This window comes from Anser cygnoides, chromosome 1 (genome assembly GCF_040182565.1).
Source record: "Anser cygnoides isolate HZ-2024a breed goose chromosome 1, Taihu_goose_T2T_genome, whole genome shotgun sequence".
NCBI classification, from domain to species: domain Eukaryota; kingdom Metazoa; phylum Chordata; class Aves; order Anseriformes; family Anatidae; genus Anser; species Anser cygnoides.
The window spans coordinates 64,548,605-64,572,849 of NC_089873.1; the positions used below are offsets into that span (position 1 = coordinate 64,548,605).

The following is a 24,245-nucleotide window of genomic DNA, read 5'->3' on the forward strand; positions in this document are numbered from 1 at the left end:
AAGTTCAACTCTCGCAGACCAAATCACAGTATGTCTTGAATAGATACAGCATTTACATTTTGAGAAGGGTCTCGATGCAGACTCATTTAACACCAACTAATACAGAAAACTTGTTTTTTGCTGGGATTGGACAAGCTCAATTACATCCATGTTCACCAAAATGTTCAGCGGTCTTAAAAGCAATTAATTCCTGACAACTATTTTTCCCCTTTCTTTCTGAAGTTATCAGGCAACATAGCGTCACCGAAGGTTGTGTTTTCAAGGCTGCGTGGTCTTTGTCCATGCCGTGCAGGTACCACATCATTCTGCAAAGTGTTGGGTGGTCTTGCCGTTGTAGCAGTGGCTGAGGAGTTAGCTGTTTCATGACAGTGGTGGTGGTTTCTGCCACCCTGGCAAAGCAGTGATCAGATGAAGAGGAAAGTTGCAACAATTCGTGACGAATTTTAGGGAGAGGTGTGACTTGATCCAGACTGGTCAGTCTGGTGGTATGTAGCTGCACAAAAAGAATTAGCGGAACTATCAAGATAAAAATCTTCTTGGTTGGAGCATGGAATTAATTTTGACAGTTTTCAAAGAATTAAGTCAATTTGTTGATACCTGACCTTATTTCAAAAAAAACAATGTTCAAAAGTTTTTGTTTGTTTGTTTGTTTTTGTTTTTGTAAGAGCATTTGTGGTGAAAAAGCCTCAGAGGAGTTGCTCTGGTGGCAGTAGGTGCCCTCCAGAAGAATCCTCTGCTTTACAGACTTCATCTTTCTTGACAATACTTAGTCCATTTAGTAGGCAAAAGGCCTCTGAAGACTCTCTGTGCCTTCTGTCTTACCTCACTGTGTCTAAAGAATAGGTTCCTTTTTGAAACATAGCCATGTAATATAAGATGGCCAGTAGTAGTTGTTGCCGTATTAGTAGGCTAAATTTAGTTGGAAGGCTGAATTAGAAATTAGGTTGTCTCATTTAGGCAATCCCATGTGTTACTAAATACCTTGAGCTGTGTATGCTGCTTCATGCTGCGTATCAGTGTCTGCATTGATCCCTGAAGGGCCGTCCTAATGCCAAAGAGGGTTCAAAGTTTACCATTAACTGGTAAAGGGGCTTGACTTATGGCAATGGGATTTTGTCTTGCTGTCTCTTATGTACTCAGAACTCTTTTCTTCATGAGCATCCCCAGCCAGTGAGATAATTTGGGTGATGCTTGTATAACTTTGTTCAGTGCTGATTGGATGGAATTTATCCCCGCTACTGTATTGCATTTCTATTGCAAATTTAACCCGATTTGAGAAGCGTTTTAATTTGAGGATGGTAGTGGTGGGGTTCCAAACTTTTTAAGACATGATGGTATTTTTGGAAGTGAGGGAGAGGAAGATGTAGCTGTTTGGACTGGTTCATTAAGGCTATCAGGTTGACTTTCATAAGGCTGTACTAATAAAGGCACAATTGCCCTATTTGAAGAATATGCTCTTTTACACAATACTAGAAAACTCTTCCAGCTCAGAAATGTGCTGGGCCCCTCCATTTGTCTAAGAAACTGCAGCAGCAGTGTGTGTATTTTTTTCTGAATGGGAGCCAGTGCATCCTACTGTTTTGGAAACCTGTCTCAAATGGTAAAGTAGCCTCTCAGGGCACGGATGCTCATGCTCAGCAAGCCGTAGTCCTTCAAACAGAGCCAAAAATATGAAGAAATAAAATATTAAGCAGATTGAAGTTCAATGTAATCGCTATGTTAATCAAAACTGCCTTACTATTTAGAACAAAACCAGTTGAAACAGTAATGGACTCATCAATATGGATTTCATTCATTTGCAAATGATTCCATCAATACTTTGCTATGTGTTCGTTTTGTCCAGTTCATTTGTTCTGTAGCTGCCGCTCGTCACCAGCCTCAACCCTCCACAACTCCCTGTGACAATACTTAATTTATCAGCATGCTTGTTCAGTACGGTTGATACGCGAATAGTTGTTTATGGGCCTTAAGTTTGAGCTTGCCTGTAGAAAATTCCTGGGAAAGCCTCAGAATCCCTCTAGGAAGAGCAAAAGTGAGTTTTCTGTGTCCCTTTTTAATACGGGTTTTTATGTTCTGTCTGGCTTAGGATTCAGCAGACATGAACCTCTGAGGCACCTGGGAACCTGTGGCCCAGGAGGAAAGTGACACAAGGGGTGCTCCCCTCCTTCCCTGCCATTCCCTTCTTCCCCTCCTTTTAGACAGTATCTCTGAGCTGTCCATCAAGAGGAGCGGTGATATTAAAACCTTGTCTTCTGATGAGAATGGATGTACAGCACCTGTGGGGTTGAGAAAGGAGAAAGTTATCTTGCTAAAACTCTCCTGACAAAGGGGTAAGTAGTTGTCTATTCAAGGAGAGCCTAAGGTCACGCTGTTTATCATGGTAGCCTACAATGAACCTCTTTTGTAAGAAAAGAAGGGGGGGGGAAAAAAAACTTCTGAAACTTGTGGGAGCACATGGCATGGGTAGAGCTGGGTGCTGTGTGGCTTCTGGGTAGCTGCTTCTCAACTAGTCATTGCTAAGAAGATTAAATATCCTTGTGGTATAAAACATAAGTCAACGGTTTTATAAAATGTGATATTCCAAGGTCCTATCGCAGCTTTGGTTTTCAAGACCAAACCTTTTGATTGTGTTATAAGTAGCAGCTCTATCAGACCGTCTGAAGGAGTGCATTTTCCTAGGACAGAATACAGGTCACTGGTTTGCTGTCTCCTGGAGAACCTGGCTGAATAAAAAGCTTTTGCAGGTTGCATAAACTATTGGGTACAGCACAACACTAGTTAATGCAGTGCATTGTGAAATATTAATGTAGAACTTAAAATCTTGCTGTAAAAAACGCTTCTTAAATTTTAATTAAAACAAGCATGGTTTAGACACCTCATTAAAATATTAGAACTTGATGTTCCATGTGTGAGTTCAAGCAGATTGTTCTGAAATATACATGGAAACAGGGTTTCACCTGCCCTTCTCGTCCTTCAGAAGAGTAGGGAGGAGGCATCAGAAAATAACAGCATTAACAACGCCAGTTACAGGAATCTGCATAGATTTAAGTCACCAGGTTCACATCCATAAAGCAGCTTGTCCTGAGAAGTAAAAAGCAATTGCTCATCACCTTCTGCTTAATGGGGGCCATAAACCTCTCTGACCTGGTGAAAACTTCAGAGCACGAGGGAAGCTCTGATTCAGCAATGCAATTACGAGGCTCAGTGTGAGAGAGGAAGTTCTTGTCCCAGCTCCCAGGATTTGCCCCTGGGTTTTATCCCACTGACATCTCACCATACAGCACTGAGCTCATCCCTGTCAGATGGGAGGTCTCATCAGGAAAATACAGAGTTATGTTCCCCTTATGAGTCCTGACTGTGGCTGCTTCTCATACTTCTGGCTTAGCCAGGCATGATGGTTTTCCTTTACCAAGGAAAGAGGTTTTCCTCTACCAACACTGAAGTAATGCATAATCCTTAGTATAGACTCTGAAGTACTGTGTGAGGTGACTGCACAATGCTTTGGAGCACCCCATTTGCAACCAGGTGGTCCATGTCTTTTAAACAGATTTCACTTGTGCACTGTTGCGTGCATCTACAAGGGTGCGTGGGTTTGCTCTTGGTTAATTGGGTAATTCCTCAACAACACAGGCAGCAGCAGTTACAGGTCAGTGGCTCTACAGAGCCAGTAGTCCTCTACGTTCAACCCTACAAGCTACTAATTAAAAATAATAATAATAATTATAAAAAAAAAATTAAAAAAAGAACAGCTTATTGCAGGGATGAGTATTCCAAAGCAGCAAAGAGCCTCAGGCTGTTCAGGTGCAGGCTCCTCGCCACAGTAGTTGCCTTGGTGTAAATTATAAATGCAGTGATGTCAAATAGCAGCGTGTTATTGGGCTGCCTTGCAGTACCTCATGGGGAGAGAGTGGGAGGGTGGGCACAAATTAGCAGTATCCTCCTAAGAGGAAGTTGCTGGCTAAACGTTTGGAAAACCCATGATTACCCCTTTGTAAGCCACTTTTGGATAAGGTAGCTATGGGAACCTCCTTTCAAAAAGAGGTAATTAAATATTTTACATCATCCTACATCACTGGGCACTGGGTAGTTTTCATGTGTTTCATTCTTCTCCTTTCTTCTGTGTGCTTACACTTTTCTTTTGTAAGTTTAGGTTCTCAAATGCTAGAGAGACTTTTTTTTTACTGAAATAGACCTTAAGGTCTTCTGAATAGTGGATTTTTTTGTTTAAAGGAAATTTAAAAGCTCTTTTGCCTTTGACACCAGGGGCAGTTTCTCTGTACTGTTTCGAACTAGTGCCGCTTGCTGCTTTTCCTCTGTATCCTCCATATCGTCCAGGTGTTATTTTAACAGAAAAGACTGAAACCCTTTTTGAAGCATCACTAGTCTACCATGCGATGCAGTGGAGCTTGTGGAGACTTTAATATTGTAATTAACTTGCAGATGTTTAACATGAAAATTTTATATGTGGGTCTGAATGGAACATCATTTACCATCTGTAAATAAAACAAGGACAAGGCTTTGCAATGATAATGAGGCTTATCAGTCAAAATAAATGTGAAAATCTCAACCAGAGGAGTCAGAGATCCCTTAGCGGGACTATTAGCAAAATAAATCAGCTCAGCTGTACAGATGCTTAAAACAAGACAGAAGAAATAGAAAATTGAGGTTTCTCTCTTAAAACAAAGCCAAAATACCTACCGAGCACAGCTAGAGGATGCCTATTTCTAGCCACTACAAACATTGCTGGTAGAACACCTGTAGTCTCCTCCCAGTAACAGTGCAGTTGCTGTAAATCCCGCTGGCTCAGGTGGGATGTGCAGCGCTCAACCTAACACGAGCCTACGTTGTCTTCAGTTTCTCAATTACAAAGAGTATTTCTGAAGCTCTGAGGGCAACTCCAAGACAATTAAAGGTGACGTTATACAAAACATAAAAGAACTTGGCTTTGTCCCCATTCCTTACCACATCAGCTGTACTTTTGTGGGGAACTCTGGGGGTCCTCAGCACCCCTGAAAAACTGATCGCTACAGGCGAAGCAGATAGTGGTCTGTGGTCATAAAGCCTCAGCATGAGTTAAAAGTGAATATGAGTAAAACAGACCAGACGGTGTTCAAGCAGGAGGAACAGGCAGAAAATTATAAATGGCCCAGAGAAACAGCAGTGATTAAAGTTATAGGAAAAAGAACATGGATGTGTCTGATCCTTGCTGTGTACTTGACAAGTGGTCCTGAGGCAGCCGGGAGAACAGAAAATTCATCTCTTCCTTCCTCCGCCCCAGCCAGAGCCCCCGGAGAAGCGACAGGGATGAGAAATTAAGCAGAGGATTGCAGCCACTTTAAGGGCAGCAAATCCTGTTCCCTGAAACAAATGTATTTAAACGCTTCCCAGAGCTTCATTTTATATCCTGCTTGATCTCTGATGATTGCCTCACAGAGATTGTGTAATTTTTGTAACAGCTTGAAATATTTCAACTCTGCTGAACGGATGGTAAATTGTACAGATAACTATCAAAAGATTATTTACTTTTTCTTTAGATTGCATACATATAAAATCGGAAATAATTGCTTAAAATTTACCATATTCCCTTATTTATTTAAAAGGGGGAAGGGGGGTAGCACTATGATTTCCTGTTACAAGCAGGCCTATCCCTTGTAACTAATGCAACATGAACATGTTCCCATCTTTTGCGTCCAGTTGTTTATTGTAGAACAGTGTTTTTAAAAGCTGTTACTGAATAATTGAACGCATCTCCAAATAGGCTTTCAGATGAGTCTTACTGCTAATGTGTGAGAAGTAACAGATGCTTTAGGGGAGCTGTTCCCTTGAAGTTATTTAGAAGAAATGTGTAATTCCATTGGTACAGTGTGCCTAGGTAGCATTTTTTGATCCATAATTTTCATTTTAAGTGCTCGCTTTAACATTGATAGTCTGCTTGAGCCATGCATTTGGTTGGCCAACTCTATTCTTGTGACCACATTCCTTTTAAGATCGATGACTTGTGTTCCTTCCTGTTTCTTTGAGGAAGCACGATGATCCAGAATTGAATAATTTTATACTTTGATGGATTAAGTAAAACATGGGTTATTAAATTTGCCACTTGGGTGGATGTTGCAGTGAAGTTGTCATATTACTGAGGACCTTTGCTGTTCATTCAGCCTCTCTGTTGTGCGCTGTTAAACAAAACGTCAGCTAGCGGAAACATATGGTCTCACGTTTTAGTGGCACGGTATGCTAGGCAATTCATGATTTCTGTTCTTAACCTGTTTATTGAGCCCGGATTTAGCAAGCTCCATCAATAGGCCTTGTTTGTTCTTGGGTGCCTCGTGTCAGGCTTCCCCCTGCCAATGTATTTGCCGGGCACCGTGTCTGTTTACTCCACAGATGTCTGTCTCCTACAATGCAGCCGTACAGTTCCCATTCAGATTGAGCTTTTTTTAGAGCGGTTTGAATGTTTTTAATATTCAAGCCCACTGCAGTCTCATAACTTAGCCTACCAGCTGAAGCGCACGCTTTTCAATGAGACTCTTCACTGCGGTTTCCATGGTTACACTGGAAAAGAAACCTGCTAAATACGAGCCAGAAGGGCACGGAAGATCCTCTAGTAACAGCCGCCGTCATTATTGCAACTTTACAATTTCCAATTTATTCTTCCATTTCCTTTGCAATATTTTGTCTCCAAGTGGAAGTGTGTATTTCTGAGGGTTAGCGGCTGCTATTAGAAAACAGGAGTTAGAAAAGATGGCAAAGGCAGACCTTCCCCCCCCCAAAATAGGTTTTTGTTCTGCTTGCAAATGTTTTTTTTTTTCTTTTCCTTTTATCTGAGTTAACTTAAATTGCAAAGCGCTCTTTATGTGCAATTGTAAGAGGTGGTTCATAAGGGCTGTAAGGGGTCGGCTGTAGGTGACTTGCATGCAAACTACAAACCGGCTTCAACGTACACATTCCTATCGGATGGCAGGAGTAATAAGTGGTGTGTTAACTGCTATTGTGGGGAAATAATACATATTTAAAGCAAACAACCAGCAGTTGCTTGAGCACTGGAACTAATGGAGCCTGGGTCTCCTGTGGATTTGCCTTGTGCATGATTGATTTTTACCGTTGGAGAATGAGTGAGACTTTCCCCGCAGCTGCAGCATTTGTGGTGTTCCCCTTGCGTCGTGTCTCTGGGGTAAGCTCCCGCGGCAGCACTGGTGGAAGTGCTGGTGTCCTTCTCCATCTTTCATCCCTGCCCCGTGCCCACCTCTGCGATGGACAGAGAGGTCTTGCCATCTGCCCAGCTTGGCTGCTCTGGTGGCATCTGCTTGCGTTGGGTCTGCATCGAGCTGCCTGTCCCCAAGAGCCCCAGTCCTCTGCGCAGCTTTTGTTGGGCAGCAGATTGAGGTGTTGCGCATCTTATTTTGCTAATGTGGCAAATGCAGACAGTTTGCTCTGGAAAGCAAGCTGAATAGTGGGGAAATGACCTCTTGTTGCCCCCTCTGGTTCCTGTATAAAAGCATTATCTTTGCTAAAACATCTTCAAACCTTGTGGCATAAGAGCAGCCAAAGCCAGTTTTTGTACTGCAAAAAGCCCAGGGTAATTAGTCATCTATATAAATAACACTTCAGGACACATTAAAATGGAAGAATATTTATTTCACCTGCTGTCTGGATACTTGAATTTGCCTTGCTTTTTAGATTCTTTTAAGGAATAGATAGAAAATCATCACAAAAGAGGAGCAAAGAAAAGCAGATCGTAGCCACATAATGCAAGCTTTCCTTCTCTTTATTAATAATAGTGTTTGCAACTCAAGTGACATGCAGCTTGTAAGAGTTGTCAAAGAAAAGAAAGAAAATAGAGTAATGAAATATGGCGTTGTAACAGAGCTGGTCTGGGAGGGACAGAAGGGAGAAGGATGGGACTGCAAACTGTGAATTAGGGGTCTGCTTCCCGCTGTGAATTACTTGAAGCTGTATTACATAGTATGGAGCAATCCCTGCTTGCATCTCAGTGGTAAAGCATCAAGAATACCTGGTGTTAGTGGATTTAGAAAGAGCAATAAGCTGTTGGGGCACAGGGAGGGAAAATAGCAAAGGAACAGACCATAGCAATATTTTTCAATCATGGCTTGTGACAAACTAATTGCTTTTGGTGGGGTACCCTGCCCTTAGATCCAGTGGCCTGGCTGTGGCCTGACACACACAGCCTGGGAGCTGCACGTCCTCAGCACCACAACATTTCCTTCAGGATAGGTGACCAGGGATGAGCAGAAAATAGGCCTTATGGTTCCCTGGACTACCCCCTGGCTATCCCCCCCTGCTTTGGAGACCCTCGAGCACCCCTAATTTCCCCCACAGCCAGTTGGCTGCACACTGGTCTGGTGCTTGCCTAGGCCCTCTGTGCCAATGGGCCGATGTCAAATCGCTAAAGTTTTCCATATGAACCTCATAAATCTGTACGGTGGTCAGTGACTGATGCACCTTGCAGCTATGGAGTTTTGCCTGAGACCAGCAGTGAGGGTGCTCAGTCAATCGGGGTGACAGACACGCTGCTTGTCCTGAGATGTCTGTGAAACCTCATCTGTAGTCATGTTTTAGAGGAGATGAGTTTCCAGCACTGGTGCAGTAAGTAGCTCTGCCATGGTAAATTTACTAACCCAATTAGTGAGGGTTCCTGACTGCTAAGAGTCTGGCCTTTCTGCCCACTCTGCTACTTTCAGGGAAATAAAATTTCATTCCAGAAGCTAGTGGTTCATTTCGAGAAGCCTAAGATCTCCTTCAGTCTTTGGTACGGTTATGTTTAGATAGACACAGTAAGTCTTCGAAATAAATCGGGGAACTTCAGAAAAGCTATTAACTGCATGAATAAATTCAGAATTTAAATTAGTTACATTTCTGTATTGTCATAGTTGTAATAGTTGACTTTGTGCTCCCACCTCCCATGTGCTATGTCTGTATTTGTCTCTTAAACAGTTCCTTTTCTCTTCTCAGCATCATCAGTAAGACTGTTTTTTATTTTTCTCTTTTCCCTGTGTGTAAAAGCTGTTTGTTGAATAGCCGATGAGAGAAAGGTGTTTAAGTTGTGACTTGAAGCCAATTTCTGCTAGGCCAGGTCATTCTGCACCAAGTTCCCCCAACAACTTTGGAGCAAAAGGACTTTGCATTTGTGTGTACACACAGAGAACTAGTAAGAAATATCAATTCTTCCTGGTTTTGTACTGAGTAAGTTGTAAGTCTGAGATGAGCCAGCCAAGAGTTGAGTTAAATTCCTTCTTTTGGCAGGATGTCACTGAGAGTAGCTTGCTGGGATGATGAACCAACAGCTAGTAGCTCTGGGAACCTTTTCATGGCGCTGAGAACCCTGCTTTGTCCTGCAAGGGGTGACATGCCTTCTTGCTTTGTAGGTACCCAGATGATGGTAGGGTGCTCTAAGATAGTTGCCAAAGTCCTTCAGGCATGTGTTTTATTCGTAGAAAGTGGAAGAAGGCACCACCTTTTTAGTCAAGGTGCTAAAGTTGTCCTAAAACTTGGGTGCCATGCCGAAGTGGAAGGGAGGGATGCCTTTTTAAAATAAGTAGATGTAAGGATGCAAGAAAATAGATTGATTAATCTTTGTGTTTGACTCATTTATGTTTAGGTTATGTGAAGCAGAAGATCTGTAGCCATTAATAAGAGAGGTTAAAACTAATAAGAAAGGTTAACTGAGGCATTTTCCTTTTCACTCTTTCAAAGACACAATTCCCGTTCCCCAACCTTCACCATTCTTCTAGTGATCTTGAACAAAATGAGCAGAAGAGATGAATCTTTTATTTCCTTGCTCTTTCTGCTGTTTAAGAATCTATGGGACCCAAATCCTATTAACAGGGAAAAAATATTTTTTACAATGGACTTCATAATTATGGTGGCTTATTGCTCTGTTGGAGTGTTGTAGGTGATGTGAAGTAAGCCTGAAAGAAAGAATTCTTTAGTTGCTGGGGTCTTCTTGCTCCAGGTTGGCTAGACACACGACTTGGGAGATAACCACCCGAGCCTGTTCCACAGCTCTATGGGTGCCAGTCCCTCCTATCAAACTGTTACTTAAGCCTGAAAGGCCAAAGGATGAATTTCTTAATGAATCCGTAAACCCCAATCAGTGACCAGCCACCTCAGCAAGTGCCGAAATCCAGGCTTTTCATATAGATATAGAAGAAAAATTTCATAGTGCTGAATCCACTTTGGGGTATGTGTTTAAAGTTTTTTCAAAGGCCAAAGAGCTCAGCAGTGTTACTTTTCCATTAAGTGCGTTTTAAAAGAGTCTGAGCAATACCAGCCCTGCTGAAGATAAGCTTGTGAACGCAGTGCACGTGCAAGTGTTGATTCTGTATGTGCACTGCCTCTCGGCAGATGATGGATTCTGTAATTCATGTCAAGAGGTTTGTGCATCATTCTGCAAACGGAGGTGATGCTTCAGATCAAATCAATAGATCACTCCTGAGTGGTAAATCTTCCAAACAGGCTACCCTCTGCATTTTAAAAGCAAACGTTACAGCTAATACTGGTATACAGGTGCTTACTGACAGCATACTGAAAAGGGCATCTTATTTTAGAAAATTTGGAAGCTTTGTAAGAGTATCTCTGAGGTTGGTGAGTGTCTTCTACATGAGAAGAGTAAGGCCATAGTAGCCCAAGGCTCTCCCCAGAGAGGAGGACGTGGAACCTTAATGCTTAAGTGATGACAGAAACCTCTCTTCAGACTGCTGTTGAACATCAACAAACACCAGGCACGGCCTTAACCTCTTGATACCAAGGCAACTTTCACAGCTAAGCATAATGCAATTTTAGCCAAACCAGTGAATAGGTAGATGAAAATATAAGCACCTTGTCAAAAAATGACTTGGTTGCTTCTCTTCAGAAATCTCTCTCAACTATTCTTCCTTTCCTTATTTCCAAACCTAGAGCAGCAATCATTTAAGTCTTTACTTACACTTCTTCTCTCAGTCTTGATGCATCCTAATTTTAGTGAAGTTCTGTGAACTGAACAATATGTTGTCAAACCGAATGGTTTTGCATCTCAAGATGGTCCATCCTCAAGTACGTACCAAAATGACTTTGAGTAATGACATTATATTGAGCTTTTCATTGGAAACAGTCTGGAGATGTCTGTGTGCTTGATAAGCTGTATATTGCTCCCCAGCATCATAATATAAGCACCGTAAGTTAACTTGATAAATGCAGATTGATCCCACTTTTTCATTACAGAGGAAAATCAGAGTAGGAGGAAAAAGCAGTAGTGAGAGCATGGCCTGCCTCTGCCTTAGAGGCTTTGGCAGGGCTTATAGGCTGGAGGCTCCTCTCTTCCTAGAGCTGGAGGGATAGGGAGAGAAGAGGAGGTGGGGGGAAACATGCTCCGAACAAAGTACGCGCTCTGTCACTCAGGCTCTGAAAAATTAGGGCATTCTGCTTGTTGTTCCCTTGCCTCCCAGTCATCTATTTTTTGAAACTCTAGCTTTACCTAGCCTGGGAGTATGCTTTACACAAAGCTTATACTTCCCCCATGGCTTGTTTGAGTCCAGGCGCTGTGGCCTGACAGTCCCATCTCGCACCTTCAGAGCAGGTTGGCATCGCTGGCTTCTAGGATTTGCTCTGTCCTTCTGTCTCACGCTGGGCTAATTTAGCCTCATCTTGGTAAACAAGAAAACGGTTCTTATTCAACAGATTTGAGCTGGAGTGACTGCAGCTGTCGTCTGGCCTGTGCGCAAACCAATTTTGTTCATTCCCTTGCCTGGCAGGAAGCCTGCACCAGAATTGTGTCGGGACTAATCAGCATTAAACCGATGTCAGGAGGGCTGCCCTGTAGCAAGGCGAGAGCGGCGAGGCTGTTCAGGAAGGATTAGCCTAAGTCCTGCCTGGGATGCAGCTGTGCGAGGAAAGGCACAGAGACTGGACACAGGATTTTTTCTTGGGCCTGGTTGTTGTGAGAGTCCCTAGCCAACTGCCAAAAACGTAGCTTCACAGCAAGTGCTGTTCAGAGGAATCGGCCTGATGTGCTGCACGCGACCACAAACAGGAATGAGAGGGATGGTGCAGTGTCCCTGTAGCTGTAGTATCCAGGGAATACCCATGGTACCTCTGAGTGTGTTGGGATTTCCATTCCTGGAGAGGCAAGGCAGGCGGAATGACTAAGTTCAGTGTGTGGTTTCCAGCCAAAAGGTGATGCTGCTGCTGGCTTTGTTATCCAGTAACAGATGAGTTAGTGCTAAACAGCACAAAGACTGGGAGAGGGGAATATTTCTGACAGAAGACCTGAGGCTTGGCAAGGGCTGATTCATAGCTCTGATGCCTCAGCCTTTGCTTTCCTGCCTGCTATTTGCACTGTAGGTACATGAGTGCCTCCTGGCTTGCGCTGAAAGCATTAAATCAGAGATCCCAGGTTGAGCTTTTGCTCTAAATATGCTGAAATGTTGAAGCCTTACTTTGCTCTCCCCTCCCTACAGCTATTGAATTGTCTTGGCAGTTTTTCATCTCAAAATTGATTTCAGTCTCAATCCTAAGCAACAAAATTTGGCTCTGAAGTCAACACTGCTTTGTACAGGAGATTGGACCGGGTGACCTCTGGAGGTCCTTTCCAGCCTGGTTATTCTGGTAACCTCAGACCTGGTCCCCTGCTATGACACGTACACGTTTTGGATAATGCTATGGCTAAAATTCTCCAGCTTCTTCTCGCTGTGTGTTAGGGGTCTGTATGTCTGTCTGTCACCTCAGCATTTGCCATCCCTTCTCTAGCTGTAGCTGGAAGAGTTCACTGTAGAACCACATAAAGCTGATATGCTCTTGTATTGTCCAGAGCGGGTGTAGGCATGCTGTAAATGCCTTTTAGTCCTCATACACTCCTAGGTAAATCTGCATCTGGCTAAATTTACATGTCAAAGATGTTTTCTAGTACAAAGCTAAGCCCAAATGAACTTTTGAACCTTGTCCCTGACACATTAAGCACGTTGTCGCTGAAGCTCACTTGGATGGAGCAAGGAGACCTCCTGGCCTAAGAAGTTCCAATTAGTTATAAGCTACTCAGCATAAGAAACCCTGCTTCTTAGGGAAAAAATGGTATCAACAAACCTGCCTCAGATGGACAGAAAGAGACCAAGGTAGAAAACAGCTTTCTGAGCTCTCTCGTGACTGGAAAAATCTTTCAGGCCTTAGTGAGGAAGGGCCCAAAGTCCCCAGTCTTGTGCGTAGTGGTACACGAGATGGCAGCGATGGGGGTCACAGCGAGACTGTGTTACCCTGGGTGTGAGGGCATGCACAAGATGCAGCGCTGTGGTACCGATGCTCACCTGAAGCCTGAACTCAAGCATCCACCTAGGCATCCTAGGCCCAAAGCTAGGCACGAACAGAGATGGCTGGATTTCCAAAGGAGCACACGGTGTGCACCTTTGAGTAATTAATGAGTAATTTATGGTCTTAACATATGTGTAAGGAAAATACAAATGAGGCTCTCAAATTGTGGTATCTCTGATTTTTGTTCTTGTGGTACTTTGCCAATCCCAAGTGAGAGGAAGCCTGGCCTGGTGCAGGAGCTCTGCAGACCAGCGGGGCAGACACAGGGGCCGGGCAGCATCTGGTCCCTCCCCGCTCCCATCTCCCACGCAGCAGAGCAAACCTGGCTGTGCTGAGCAAAACGTGCTCCTCTCTCTTGGTCCTTTGTTTTCCTCTTTCCTTGACGTCTTCTAGCAATGTTTTACCTGCCATGTTCATACTAATCGTATTTCATTTTTTTTCTTCAGACAAAAATGATAGAAACTAGGTGCTTAAGAGGGAGGGCCAGTAACAGAAATTCAATTTTTTCCTTCTATCTATTCTTTAAGACTGGTGTGTTTTCTAAACAAATCACCACTTTTTCCACAGTTGCTGTAGTAGTCTCTGGACCTTCAAAAATGACTTTCTCAAATTTGCTGTTACCATTGGACTCTGCGAGGCTGTTTCTCGTGTTTAATCACATGCCGTCTGCTCTGCTGGCGGCCACTAACTTCAGGCTGCTACCCTGAAACCGCCACCTCTTGCCACTTCTGATGCAGGCCTGCCCTTTTGCTTTGTAATTCAAGCCATTTGACAAGTTCGAGCCCCCTTCCTGTGGGAGCGCAGATGGCAGCTGAAGGGATGCTGGAACAAATTCACTCCTGTCGCGGTGGTACAGGCTGGGTTTCAGGAGAGAGCGGTGAGGCTCTCTGCAGATCCGTTTGAACAGGTCCTGTGTCGCTGATGAGCGTGGAAGGGATTCATGCTTTCTAATGCTCTTATGGACCTTGCACGTGTAATGTTAGACAAATTCCTTCTTGGTTTGGTGAGTGGTTGTTTTTCTCTATATATCCTTTTTTTTTTCCTCCCCTTGTACAAACCTCTAAATGTCACAATTGTCTGCTGAAGTGGGATTTTTGCATTTGGTGACCTTTTTGAGATTGGGAGAGGAAGCAACAAGTGGTGTTTTGAAGACAGGAAAGCATCTGCCTTATAAACTAGAAAGGTACACTTATGTCCTAGAGCTGAGGCTGTGAAGGATGCACTAGGTAAAAGAAGGCTGAAATGCTGTTGAGCCCATCTGCATGACATCCCAGCTGGAAAGCCCTTTTTCCACTAGCACAGGTCACCCTGCAGGCACTCCCAGGTTGGTCCTGCAGGAGCTGAGCCAGCACACAGTGCATCGCTGCCTGGTCTGCATCAGGGCATCCTGCACGAAGTACAGGGCTGCTCCGGCTGTCAGGGAAGTGCCAATTTACCTTTGAGAAGAAGGGCTCTGTGGGAAGCTTTGACCCGGTGCCGCTCCCTTCTCCATCTTAAGGACCATGCATGGATTTCAGGCTTTGTATGTACACAGCTCACGTGTGTTGCAGTAAGTGCTTTTGCTTCGGCAGATTGAACATGCGTTTAATCACAACCTTGTGTCAAAGCTAAATCCCCAAAGGGTTAGGAAACATCAGTTGTTGTAGGCATGTTGGTTGCATGGTGTCCTCGGCATGCCCTGACAGTTCCGGGAGATGAGGCACTTGTCATTTGCCTAAGTGCAAACCTCTATCACGGTGTCAGCTGGGTGACTGCTACAGAGCCACGTCAGTCTGTGCTTTATCATTCAGGTATATATTTGGGCAAGGGAACTGCACTTCGATCCAGACCAGCGGAGGAGCTGGGCCCGTGGGGGGCTTGGTTCTGCTGCCAGCGAGTCAGCTGCCCGGTGGGCTGTGCCAGAAGCCGTCACCTCTGTAGAGAAAGCGATGAGACGGGTGGGCAGGTGATGTGGGATGGTGCCACTGTAGGATTTTCACAAGGGCCCCTTGCCCTCGCTGTGCCAGGGGAAGCATTAATGACCCAGAGGAAGCCGGGCTGAGCACTAGCCTGCGGTCTGGCAGAGGGAGTGGGAAAGGAGAGGGCTAAGGCAGCACCTGGACACAGGCGCCAGACAGCCCAGGGCTCTGGGGCAGGCAGCAAAAGGACATTTCGTTGCCTTTGGGGAAGGCTTAGTTCGGGAAGGGGTTAACCAGAAGCCCCACCAGAACTGCTGCTGTGCTGAGTTTATAGCTGACTTGAAATATCTGGTTCCTCAGGCTGTTTATAGATTGACACTCTGATGCCACAAAATACAGATTCAGGTTGAAGTTACATATTTCTGGCTGTCATACCAGTATAAAATACATATTCAGGCTGTCATATCAGTATAAACACAGAATAAACCTTGCAAAGCCCAGGATGGAGTCCTACTTTAACAAAGCAGCCTTTTTCAGAGGCAAAAGAGTGTATTTTTGAAGCTTTGTTGTTTTGGCTTATGAATAAGCTTAGGTAGAAATGTGGATGTTCTGTAATTCTTTCATGACCCTTGAATTTGTCTCTGTGAGAGGTATGTAAGTGCTCAGATTCCTTTAATCTAGTGTACACGGATACTGCTTTTGGTTTGGGAGGGGAATTCTGTTCCCCACCTGCACCACCTCTTTTAGTGACGACTTGGAGAACCACCGTGCTGGACTGATTCTCCGTATACGTGTGAAGTCCTTGAAATATTCATTGCAGCCCGTGGTAATCCAATATTAGTGAATCACCTAACAGTCCTTTTCAAGAAGGTATTTCTTCAGGCTGATAATAACAGTGCAAGCTCTCTATAAACAAATATGCAGTAATACTTGTGGCTCAGCTACCCTCACAGCTGTGTCACTGCTGAGATCTCTGTCACTCGTCACAAATATTTATAGGTTGGGCCTTTCCTCTAGTGTGTGCTTCATATGTGAGTATCCCCCCCAAAAGAGAATTGTTTCCTTAATGTAAATATTTAATCCAGTGCACACATGCCTGATAACCTTTGCATGGAGGAGGTACCCGTCAGGGACGGTTTTGGTAAATTTGCGTGTTGCAGAATTAATCACCAGAAACCTGTCAGACCCCGGAGAGATATGCAAATGCCTGCGTCTCTTTAATCTGTCGTGTGCATATACTGTTGGATTTGAAATGGGAACTCCAGTCCCGTGGGAGCAATGCAGGAGCTCATGATGCTATTGCAGCGCTGTGAAGAATTGCAAGACAGCTGGGTCCGTGCTTTAAGACCCTCTCTGCCGTTGCTTAGGCTGTTCTGTGGAGATGGGAAGAGTACAGGGTCAGCTTTTGAACCTGTAACAGAGCATTCCTGCCAGCCCTCTCTCGGGGAGGGAGGGAGCGTGCCCAAGCCCGTGGCTATGAATACATTATAGGTAGAGTGATGCTCTTCAGTTGGCAGGCGTACGTGTTACATGGAGAGTGAATGGGGGGACTCTTGCAACCCGTCCTTAAGCACCATAAACAGCTCTCTCCTGCTTTGATCAAAGGAATAACAACTTCTTCCTCTATGCAAAATGATTATGCTCCTGTTTTCTGTAACTGGACGCTCACGTTTAGCTGTCCCACGTTGTCACACCAGGGAGTGCCACCTTTATTTTCACAGTCACGTTGCTGTACCCGTACATTTGGTTAATTTGGTTTTCTGTTGTATGCACTTACCTGTGCTTATGGGACACCTCCCTGACGTCAGTACCCTCATGGAGACCTTGGTGACTGAAATGTGCTCAGCTCTGATGCAGTCCATGCCTAATCCAGTCCCAATCCGCTCATATGAAACGCTCTGTCACTAATGTGTGCTGAAACAGTTACTGAGCCCTCCAACACAGCATGGTATGGCTCGCTGCATCATGCGAAGCATTCTATTTAACATCATGAAATTCCCCTTTATGCGAGAGCAAAGTGTAAAATATTACAGCATGACTCCTATTGTTTTCGCGTGAGATGTGTGCAGTGGCCAGGAGGGCTCTCGTGTCTGCCTGCAGTGGCTCTGCATGCTTTGGTTTTGAATCGGCCTCTCTGGAGCTGGTGATGGCTCACGCTCTTTAAAAAATGAGAGAGCAGCAATCACGTGCCTTATACCTGTGTGTTTTTAGCATGCCAGTCAACCTGGGACCCAGGCGCTAGAAGATCAGTGGTAAAGAGGAAATACTTGCTTAATGCCAGGTAAATTTAGGGTTATTTAGATCTCTGTTCTCTGCTGCTTCCATCTCTACTGGGAAGGCACTAAAATAGCAGGCAAAACATGCTCATAGTTGAAACTGGACCTCTCTTTCTTATTCTCCTTTTTGTGCATCTCTCCAGCTCCTTTTTCAGAGCCCCGCTGGTGCTTTTCAACCCTTTTTTAGGCCAGGAAATGTTCCCTGTTACCTTTTGTGGCTCTCCATGGTTGTTTTACCTTCAGAAAGGTAAAAAGTAGAAACTTCTCAGAAATGTGGACTGGTTTTACATTGGTGTCTACTGTTCTCCAAAGACATTTACACGGAAGTGGCAGTGGAAATCCGAGGGGAGAGGGGGCAAGACTACTTTTCATCATTGGGCTTCAGCCAAGGAGAGATATAATATAGTGGCATTTGCATGGACTCCTTTGCGCCTCTACTCTACCTTCATGCCTTAAGAGGCTTTCCTGATGATAATGGAAGGTTTAAAGTTTAAAGCTATGTTTTGGGGAAAGCAAGTAACCCCAAAATATACTGGAGATCAAATTGGCTAGTAGCCTTGAAGCAGTATTTTGGGGCATGAAGGTTAGGAACGAACCTACAGTCACCTCCGGGTATCCCAGATGTCTGGGTGGGACAAGGTAAGAAGGGGTCTGAGGTGCAGGGGCTTTTGCGAGCTGAAACCACAGACAATTATCCTTTCGTCCTTCTCAGTGGAGACCCAGCTTTACAAGGATGCTTTGGCATCTAATGTTCCCCAAGGCGTTAAGGGAGGCCAAAGAATCTGGTTTCTGAGCACCTCTTTGTAGGGACATGAACTAAATCTAGAGGCATGGTAGAAAAGTGGCAGTGCTTTGAGTTTCCCATCTGGCGTCTAGTTTGGATCCAGAAACTAACAACATTTGTCCATACCTGTGGATGTGAATCCTGACACCATATTGTGGTTCGGTGATTGAGTCCTGGTTTCAGCTTTCTGTATTTTCGGTAGGCTTGGAACCTGGCCACAAAATGGTCAGCAGTTATAAGGCATGAATCCGATTGTTTATGCTTTGTCTGAAACAGAGTTCAGGGTGGGGTGGGGGAATCTCCACCTAACTAGACATGGTTTACTTAAGGCACAGAGAATATTTTTCATGTGGCTTAGATGTGGGATTAGTGTGCACTGATAGCTTTTTAATGAGCCCTTTTGTGTAAACTCCCTGGCAGCAGCCTGATCTTCAAACAGCTTCCAAGTGCAGGTGGTTTTGACCAAGACATGCAGGGTCTTGCAAAGATGTCTGTGGCAGAAGAGGCATTTATACTAAATAGTTGCAAGGACTTATCTTTCTTTCAGTCTGATTTATTTGTTCCTCTTAACAGTGTTTTAACGTTTTTAGTTGACAGAACTCCACCGTTGCTTTTTCCAGGAGCTAATAGGAACTGTGTCACCCAGCATCTTGTTATAAATATTTTGTTCCTTCGGTGGCAGTTTTGCTCACAGTGGAAGCATTTGTAGCAATACTCTCATCTCCAATTACTGTAATACAGCTGAGAGCATTCTCCAAATTGTAATAGCTTTTGGGGCAGCTCTTAAATAGAAGTATCAGCTGCAAAAGACCCGTATGGCTGCGTGGGCTGCGGTCCTCGTCTGCTCACGTCTTCATTCCTGCTCACCACTCCTCCATCCAGGAGCTCTGATAACTTCAAGCCTCGCCTGCGGGTGCTTGTGACTTTTCAGGATGTGGAAAGTCTTTGTCTCTTTCTAAAAAGATTCAGTTGTTGAGAACTGATGGAGGACAGGCTCTAGGAAACTGTTGTAAGGACAATTATCTGTTGGCAGCAGCTTAAACAAGAGTTTCTCAAATCCCCTAAACAAGGCCAGTCTGTGCTACACAAGGGAGTGTTTCCACTTCATGCCAGTGAAAGAGCTGTCCTGATTACAAGAAGCAAAGATATTTCTCTGCTGGAACCCCTTCCCATCAAAAACGTAACTAAGCTTTCCTAAAGCTTGGTAGCTGTGGCCTTTGACAGATGAGCATTGCCTTGCTGTAACACGTTGCTTGTAAAGGCCGTGAAGAAAAGTAACTCAGCACACCAAGTAAGCAGGGATGGACTTTCAGAGACACCTCCAAGTGTCTCAGATGTCTGGGAGAATGGAAGAAGTTGAAGCAGACAAATCTTGTCCAGAAGCCAGGGGTAACTTCCTTCTGACCACCACAGGCTGCACAGCAGGGATGGATGTGAAAGCCCAGGTTTCACAGGGTGGGTTCTGTGTGGCCAACTGGAAAAAATAAGATAAGGAACTATGTGCTTTGGGTCTTTTTTTTGTGGCTTAGCACGTCCAGGGATGGCTTTGGGCGACGTCAGAAGGTAAAGACTTCCTTTAAAACAGCAATGCCTGTTGCCCAGTGTAATGGTGCTATGTCCAGAAAACCAAGGCCTCGTGCCGTGTGAGATGGGTAAGAAGAAAGATGCTGAAAAGCAAAAACCCAACGAGTGCATAGCTGACTGTCGGACCTGCAGGACAGGCATCGTGGCGCTCCGCTTCTGTCAGTGTTGATTAGTGCTGAAAGCGGTGCAGGACAAATTAAGCTTCTTTCTTTTCTTGTACTGATTTGCAAGCCGAGCTTAATTACTGTGGCAGAAGGTGTTATTGTGGAGGTATTCGCCCTCTGCTGCTGTGTAAATACAGCTTTTGTGAAACTGCTGCTGACTCCGGGTGAGAAAACACCTGAAACTTGTACCCTGCTGGGTAACAGGGGACAAGTACTGGTGGGTGATCAGGTGATTTAAAAAATATCTTAAACCTATCCTAATACAGCCTGATTTAGAAGTTAATCCAGTGTGCTGTAATTAAAAATAAAATAAACATGACTTGTACTAAAAAATCCCCAAAGCAAAGTTTACTGGAAAATTCCCCTTCTTTTCCCAAATTCTTGCACACAAACCTTGACAGTAATGGTACAGGGATTTTTAAGATGACAAATTTGGGTTGTGTTTTTCCCTTTTCTTATCTCCAGAAATACCAAGTGAAACAAAGCAGACCTTGAGACAAGGCCCTCTGCTGCCTCTGTCCCGGTGGAGCAGAGGACAAAATCTGCTTTTAGATTCTTTCCAACTGAAAGCGGGTTTTGTGCATCTGTGTTTCCAAAACCAATCTGAGAATGCGTTGTCATGTTTTACACAGAAATTGGTTATGTTTGAACTTGATCCTGCCCTGTAAATGAGTGGAAGGTGCAAGCACGAAGGGAGGCCTGTGTAAAAGGCCCGACTGGTTTCCTCACCCTGCATTCAATCCATGGAGAGAAGCAACCATGTGAAATGAGGAGTGGGAAATGCGGGTCGTGCTGAGCAGGGGGCTGTCCAAACTTCTCAGAGGATGTGATGGCATCTGAAATGCCTTTTCCTTGGCCCGAGCCAGTGGGCAGATGCTTCTGTGCCTGCAAAGCCAGGAATCCCCTCACAGGCCTGGCTTTGACATCCGCTTGTGTTTAGAGATCCGAGCTGGTCTCTTGCTGTTGCTTGAGCATCTTTTGTTCATCATGAGCATTCTCCTGGAAGTGAGGGATGCACTGCAGGAGCTGGACTCGATGATCCTTGTGGGTCCCTTCCAACGCAGGCTATTCCGTGATTCCACAATTCTGTGAAACCCTTTGGTTTCCTGTGGTTGTGTGCATTACTCACTTCTCTGTAACTAACCAGAAAGCTCGCAGGCAGTTTAAGAATGATGATGTGTGAAACTTAAATGAACTTCAAATTATTGCTCAGATTGCTTTCTTGATCAGTACAAATGGTTGTTCGCTCCATATCAAGTGTTTAAAATGAACAGCCAATTTGAGCATAAAAATGAAGAAAACGAAAAAAAGTAATTCTGCCTCTAGCTGTATATAAACAGGATAGACAAAGAGGATCTAAAATAAAGGTCTGAGCTTAGGTAACTGTATTTAGGAGTATAGTCCAATGTAATACCTGGGTCTGCTGTTTTCTGCTAATCTGGGAGCAGACACCGAGGTAATCGTGTAGGAGCACTGCGCCCCGACGCGTGTTTATTTAACTGCACCCCAAAATCCCCCCAGCTGACATAACATAAGCCGTGACGTTTTGGATTTGACAGATTATGAGGCAATTTTCTGCAAACTGTAATTCATGCAAAATGTGTAATTCTCCCAGTTCTCTGGTGGTGCGGGATGTCTTTGGTCTGCTGGCAGCTGGGGCCGGGGCTATTTTAAGAAGCCGACAGTCTGGTGCTGTCTAATGTTACTCTGTAGGCAGATAGTAAGGATCTTAATCAAGACCAGACCAAAGGGATGGTGGCAAACTGAACTGCTGCTAGTTTTTACCCTTTTTCTCTTTATTTAGATTTGCGCAATGACTCTTACTTAGATGAAGAGATCTCCTTTTCAAAAGGATCACTGAAATATTGAGCCTATTCAAAGTGTAACTGTTTTGTGGCAATAGCCACACTCCGTTTCCCTTCTGGCTGTATAAATAATTAGACTGTGCAGTGGTGTCTGTAGCTCTTGCTTGCATCACTGTTGTCAGTGATCTCCTGGTGCAGGAACCTTCTGTGAGCAGTTACCTGAGTGATGGATAAAAACGGTCAAAATACAGAGCAAAACCAGAACCTGCCCTGCACTTCTGGCTGTGCGTCCCTTCACGAGTTGTTCCGTCTTTCCTCTTCACTGTTCCTATCACAGAGGTGGTGGCCAAGTCTGTGGAAGCTCAGTGCCAAATTCCCAGTGAATGACAGTTTTGGAAAGGGCTTTTGGGGAGAGCTGTGAGGGCAGCGTGTCAGAGTGGCTGTCGAGGCTTTGTGGGTATGGGGCAGAGCAAGGGGAGTCACCAGCTTTGGCTTAGGGCTGTTGACCAGGAGAGCTCGGAGTCTTGCTCGTAGCAGAAGCTGATTTGTGACCCTGTGTCAAAACTAGATGTGCTTTTTATGCTGTTCTGTGACAGGATCTTAAAAACGTGCTCTGACAGTGTGTTTCCAGAAAATCAGTAGGCATTTGCTGGTTTTATTTCCTGTAATTTAAATATTTATGTAACTTTTTGGTTCAAACAGCTCAAAAGTGGAACAGAATAGCTTAAGACACCTGGAGTGGAAAAACATCATCCTGCAGATGTGAATGTGGGTTATCTTCAGGTGTCTCCTAAAGAAACAAAAAAAATCCTGAAATACAAATCCCCATCTATTTATTGGTTTTATTTATTTACTTTTTTCCTATGCCCTCTGCAGAGGGCTGCCTTTCCAGAAAATACAGGCTTGACAGAGTTATCTGGGTCCTTTGAACTTGTGCCTGGATTAACAGCTCAAGTGTGAGGCAGCAGCGGAAATCACTTTGAATTTACACCTAGAAACGGAATGAGCAGAGAGGTCAATGGTATTGCAGCTTTAATATATGCTCCAGGATTATAAAAAAAATAAATAAATTGAGGAGGATTTCGTATTCCCTTTGTGAAGTCTAAGAATGGGACTTTGCTTGACGAAGGAACACGGTGGTGTCTGTGAAAAGATTCTTGTTTTTCTGTAGGAGATGAGCAAAATGGTTGGAGAAACCTCAGTTAGACGTGGTAGAAGGACAGTTTTCCATTTGTCATTACGAGCACTTGTTGGCGGATCTGTTACTGGAAGAGATTAAAATTGTTCATCCAAGTTATAAACATAGAGTTCACTTCTTCAAAACTTTACCTAAAAACCACCCTAATAGTTCTATTCATCATATCTGTCTTGTAATAGATAACTTTAAATAAAGTCCTGAAAATAACATCCAGTACAGTATTGAAGGGGTAACAACATAGCTAATAGTAATATACTGAAGAAAGCTTCTTGTTTTGAGTTCAACGATGGTTAAATAACATTCTTTTCCCAGGCTCTGGAATGGCTTAATATATGAACAAAGCAGATTTTGTAATAGGGAAACTATATGGCAGCATGCTGTTTGAAGTACTTAGAGTTTAATCTTGTTACTAATTTTGACAAGCGTTTCTACAATGTCTGTCAATGTGTTCAACAGCTTGTTTCACCTTTTTTTTCCCCCCTCCCTTTCCCCAGTACATTTGTATATCTTTTCATGTTGTTCATACGTGCTTTTTTATTTCTGTTTGTTATGTTGCGTAGTCTTGTGCAAATGGCTAGAAGCAGATCTCCATGGCAAGAGCTCAGATACTGCAAACAAAGCCTCAGGTAAACAGGGGTTAAGGACAAAGCAATAATCAGGTCCTCTGTGTCTCTTTATTTCCATCTTCCAGTTCCCCTTGAATCAAATTAAGGGTGAGAGTTTAGAAACAAAAACCTTGGACTTTTTCACTCTTTTACCTCACTTAAATCAATATCTGGTAAATTTTATTCTTTTCCTTGAAGCTCTCTTGGCAGATGTACTTCCCTTCTCCAAAGAAATGCCACTGGTGGTGTCAGGTGTATTAGTGGATATACAATAGGCTAGATCTTGTGGGTGCTTGATAAAGACCAAAAAATCTTGTGTGAAGCTGTATTAGAGGATGCTTAGCAAGAACTCCAGCTAGGCTTAGTTGTCTACATTTGTAGACAAAGGATACTGGAAGGTCCAGATCCACCAATTTCTGCTACAGGGACTGAGAGGTATTCGAAACTTGAAGGAAGCATCTTTCGTATTCTTGAGTTAAATAGCAATATTAGGGAGGTCTTTACACACACGCACAGTCTTACAGATAGAGTACACAACCTTCTATGCCTTCCAGCTTAAATATGACCCATCAATTCCTCTAAATACTGATACGCAGGAGTTTTACTAGGTAGGTTAGATCCTGCTCACACCCTCACTC

At 44.0% G+C, this 24,245-nt stretch overlaps 1 protein-coding gene across 2 annotated transcripts in view; it reads left to right on the plus strand.

The window, feature by feature from the left end:
- DENND5B (DENN domain containing 5B) overlaps positions 1-24,245 on the plus strand; it is a 110,286-nt gene that overhangs the window by 20,450 nt on the left and 65,591 nt on the right. Inside the window, exon 2 of one of the 2 annotated variants that reach the window (XM_066998487.1) lies at positions 23,563-23,628. The exons of the other annotated variant lie outside the window; for it this stretch is intronic. Coding sequence (XP_066854588.1) covers positions 23,563-23,628 — 66 coding nt within the window. The remainder of the gene's footprint in view (positions 1-23,562; positions 23,629-24,245) is intronic. 2 annotated transcript variants of the gene reach the window in all.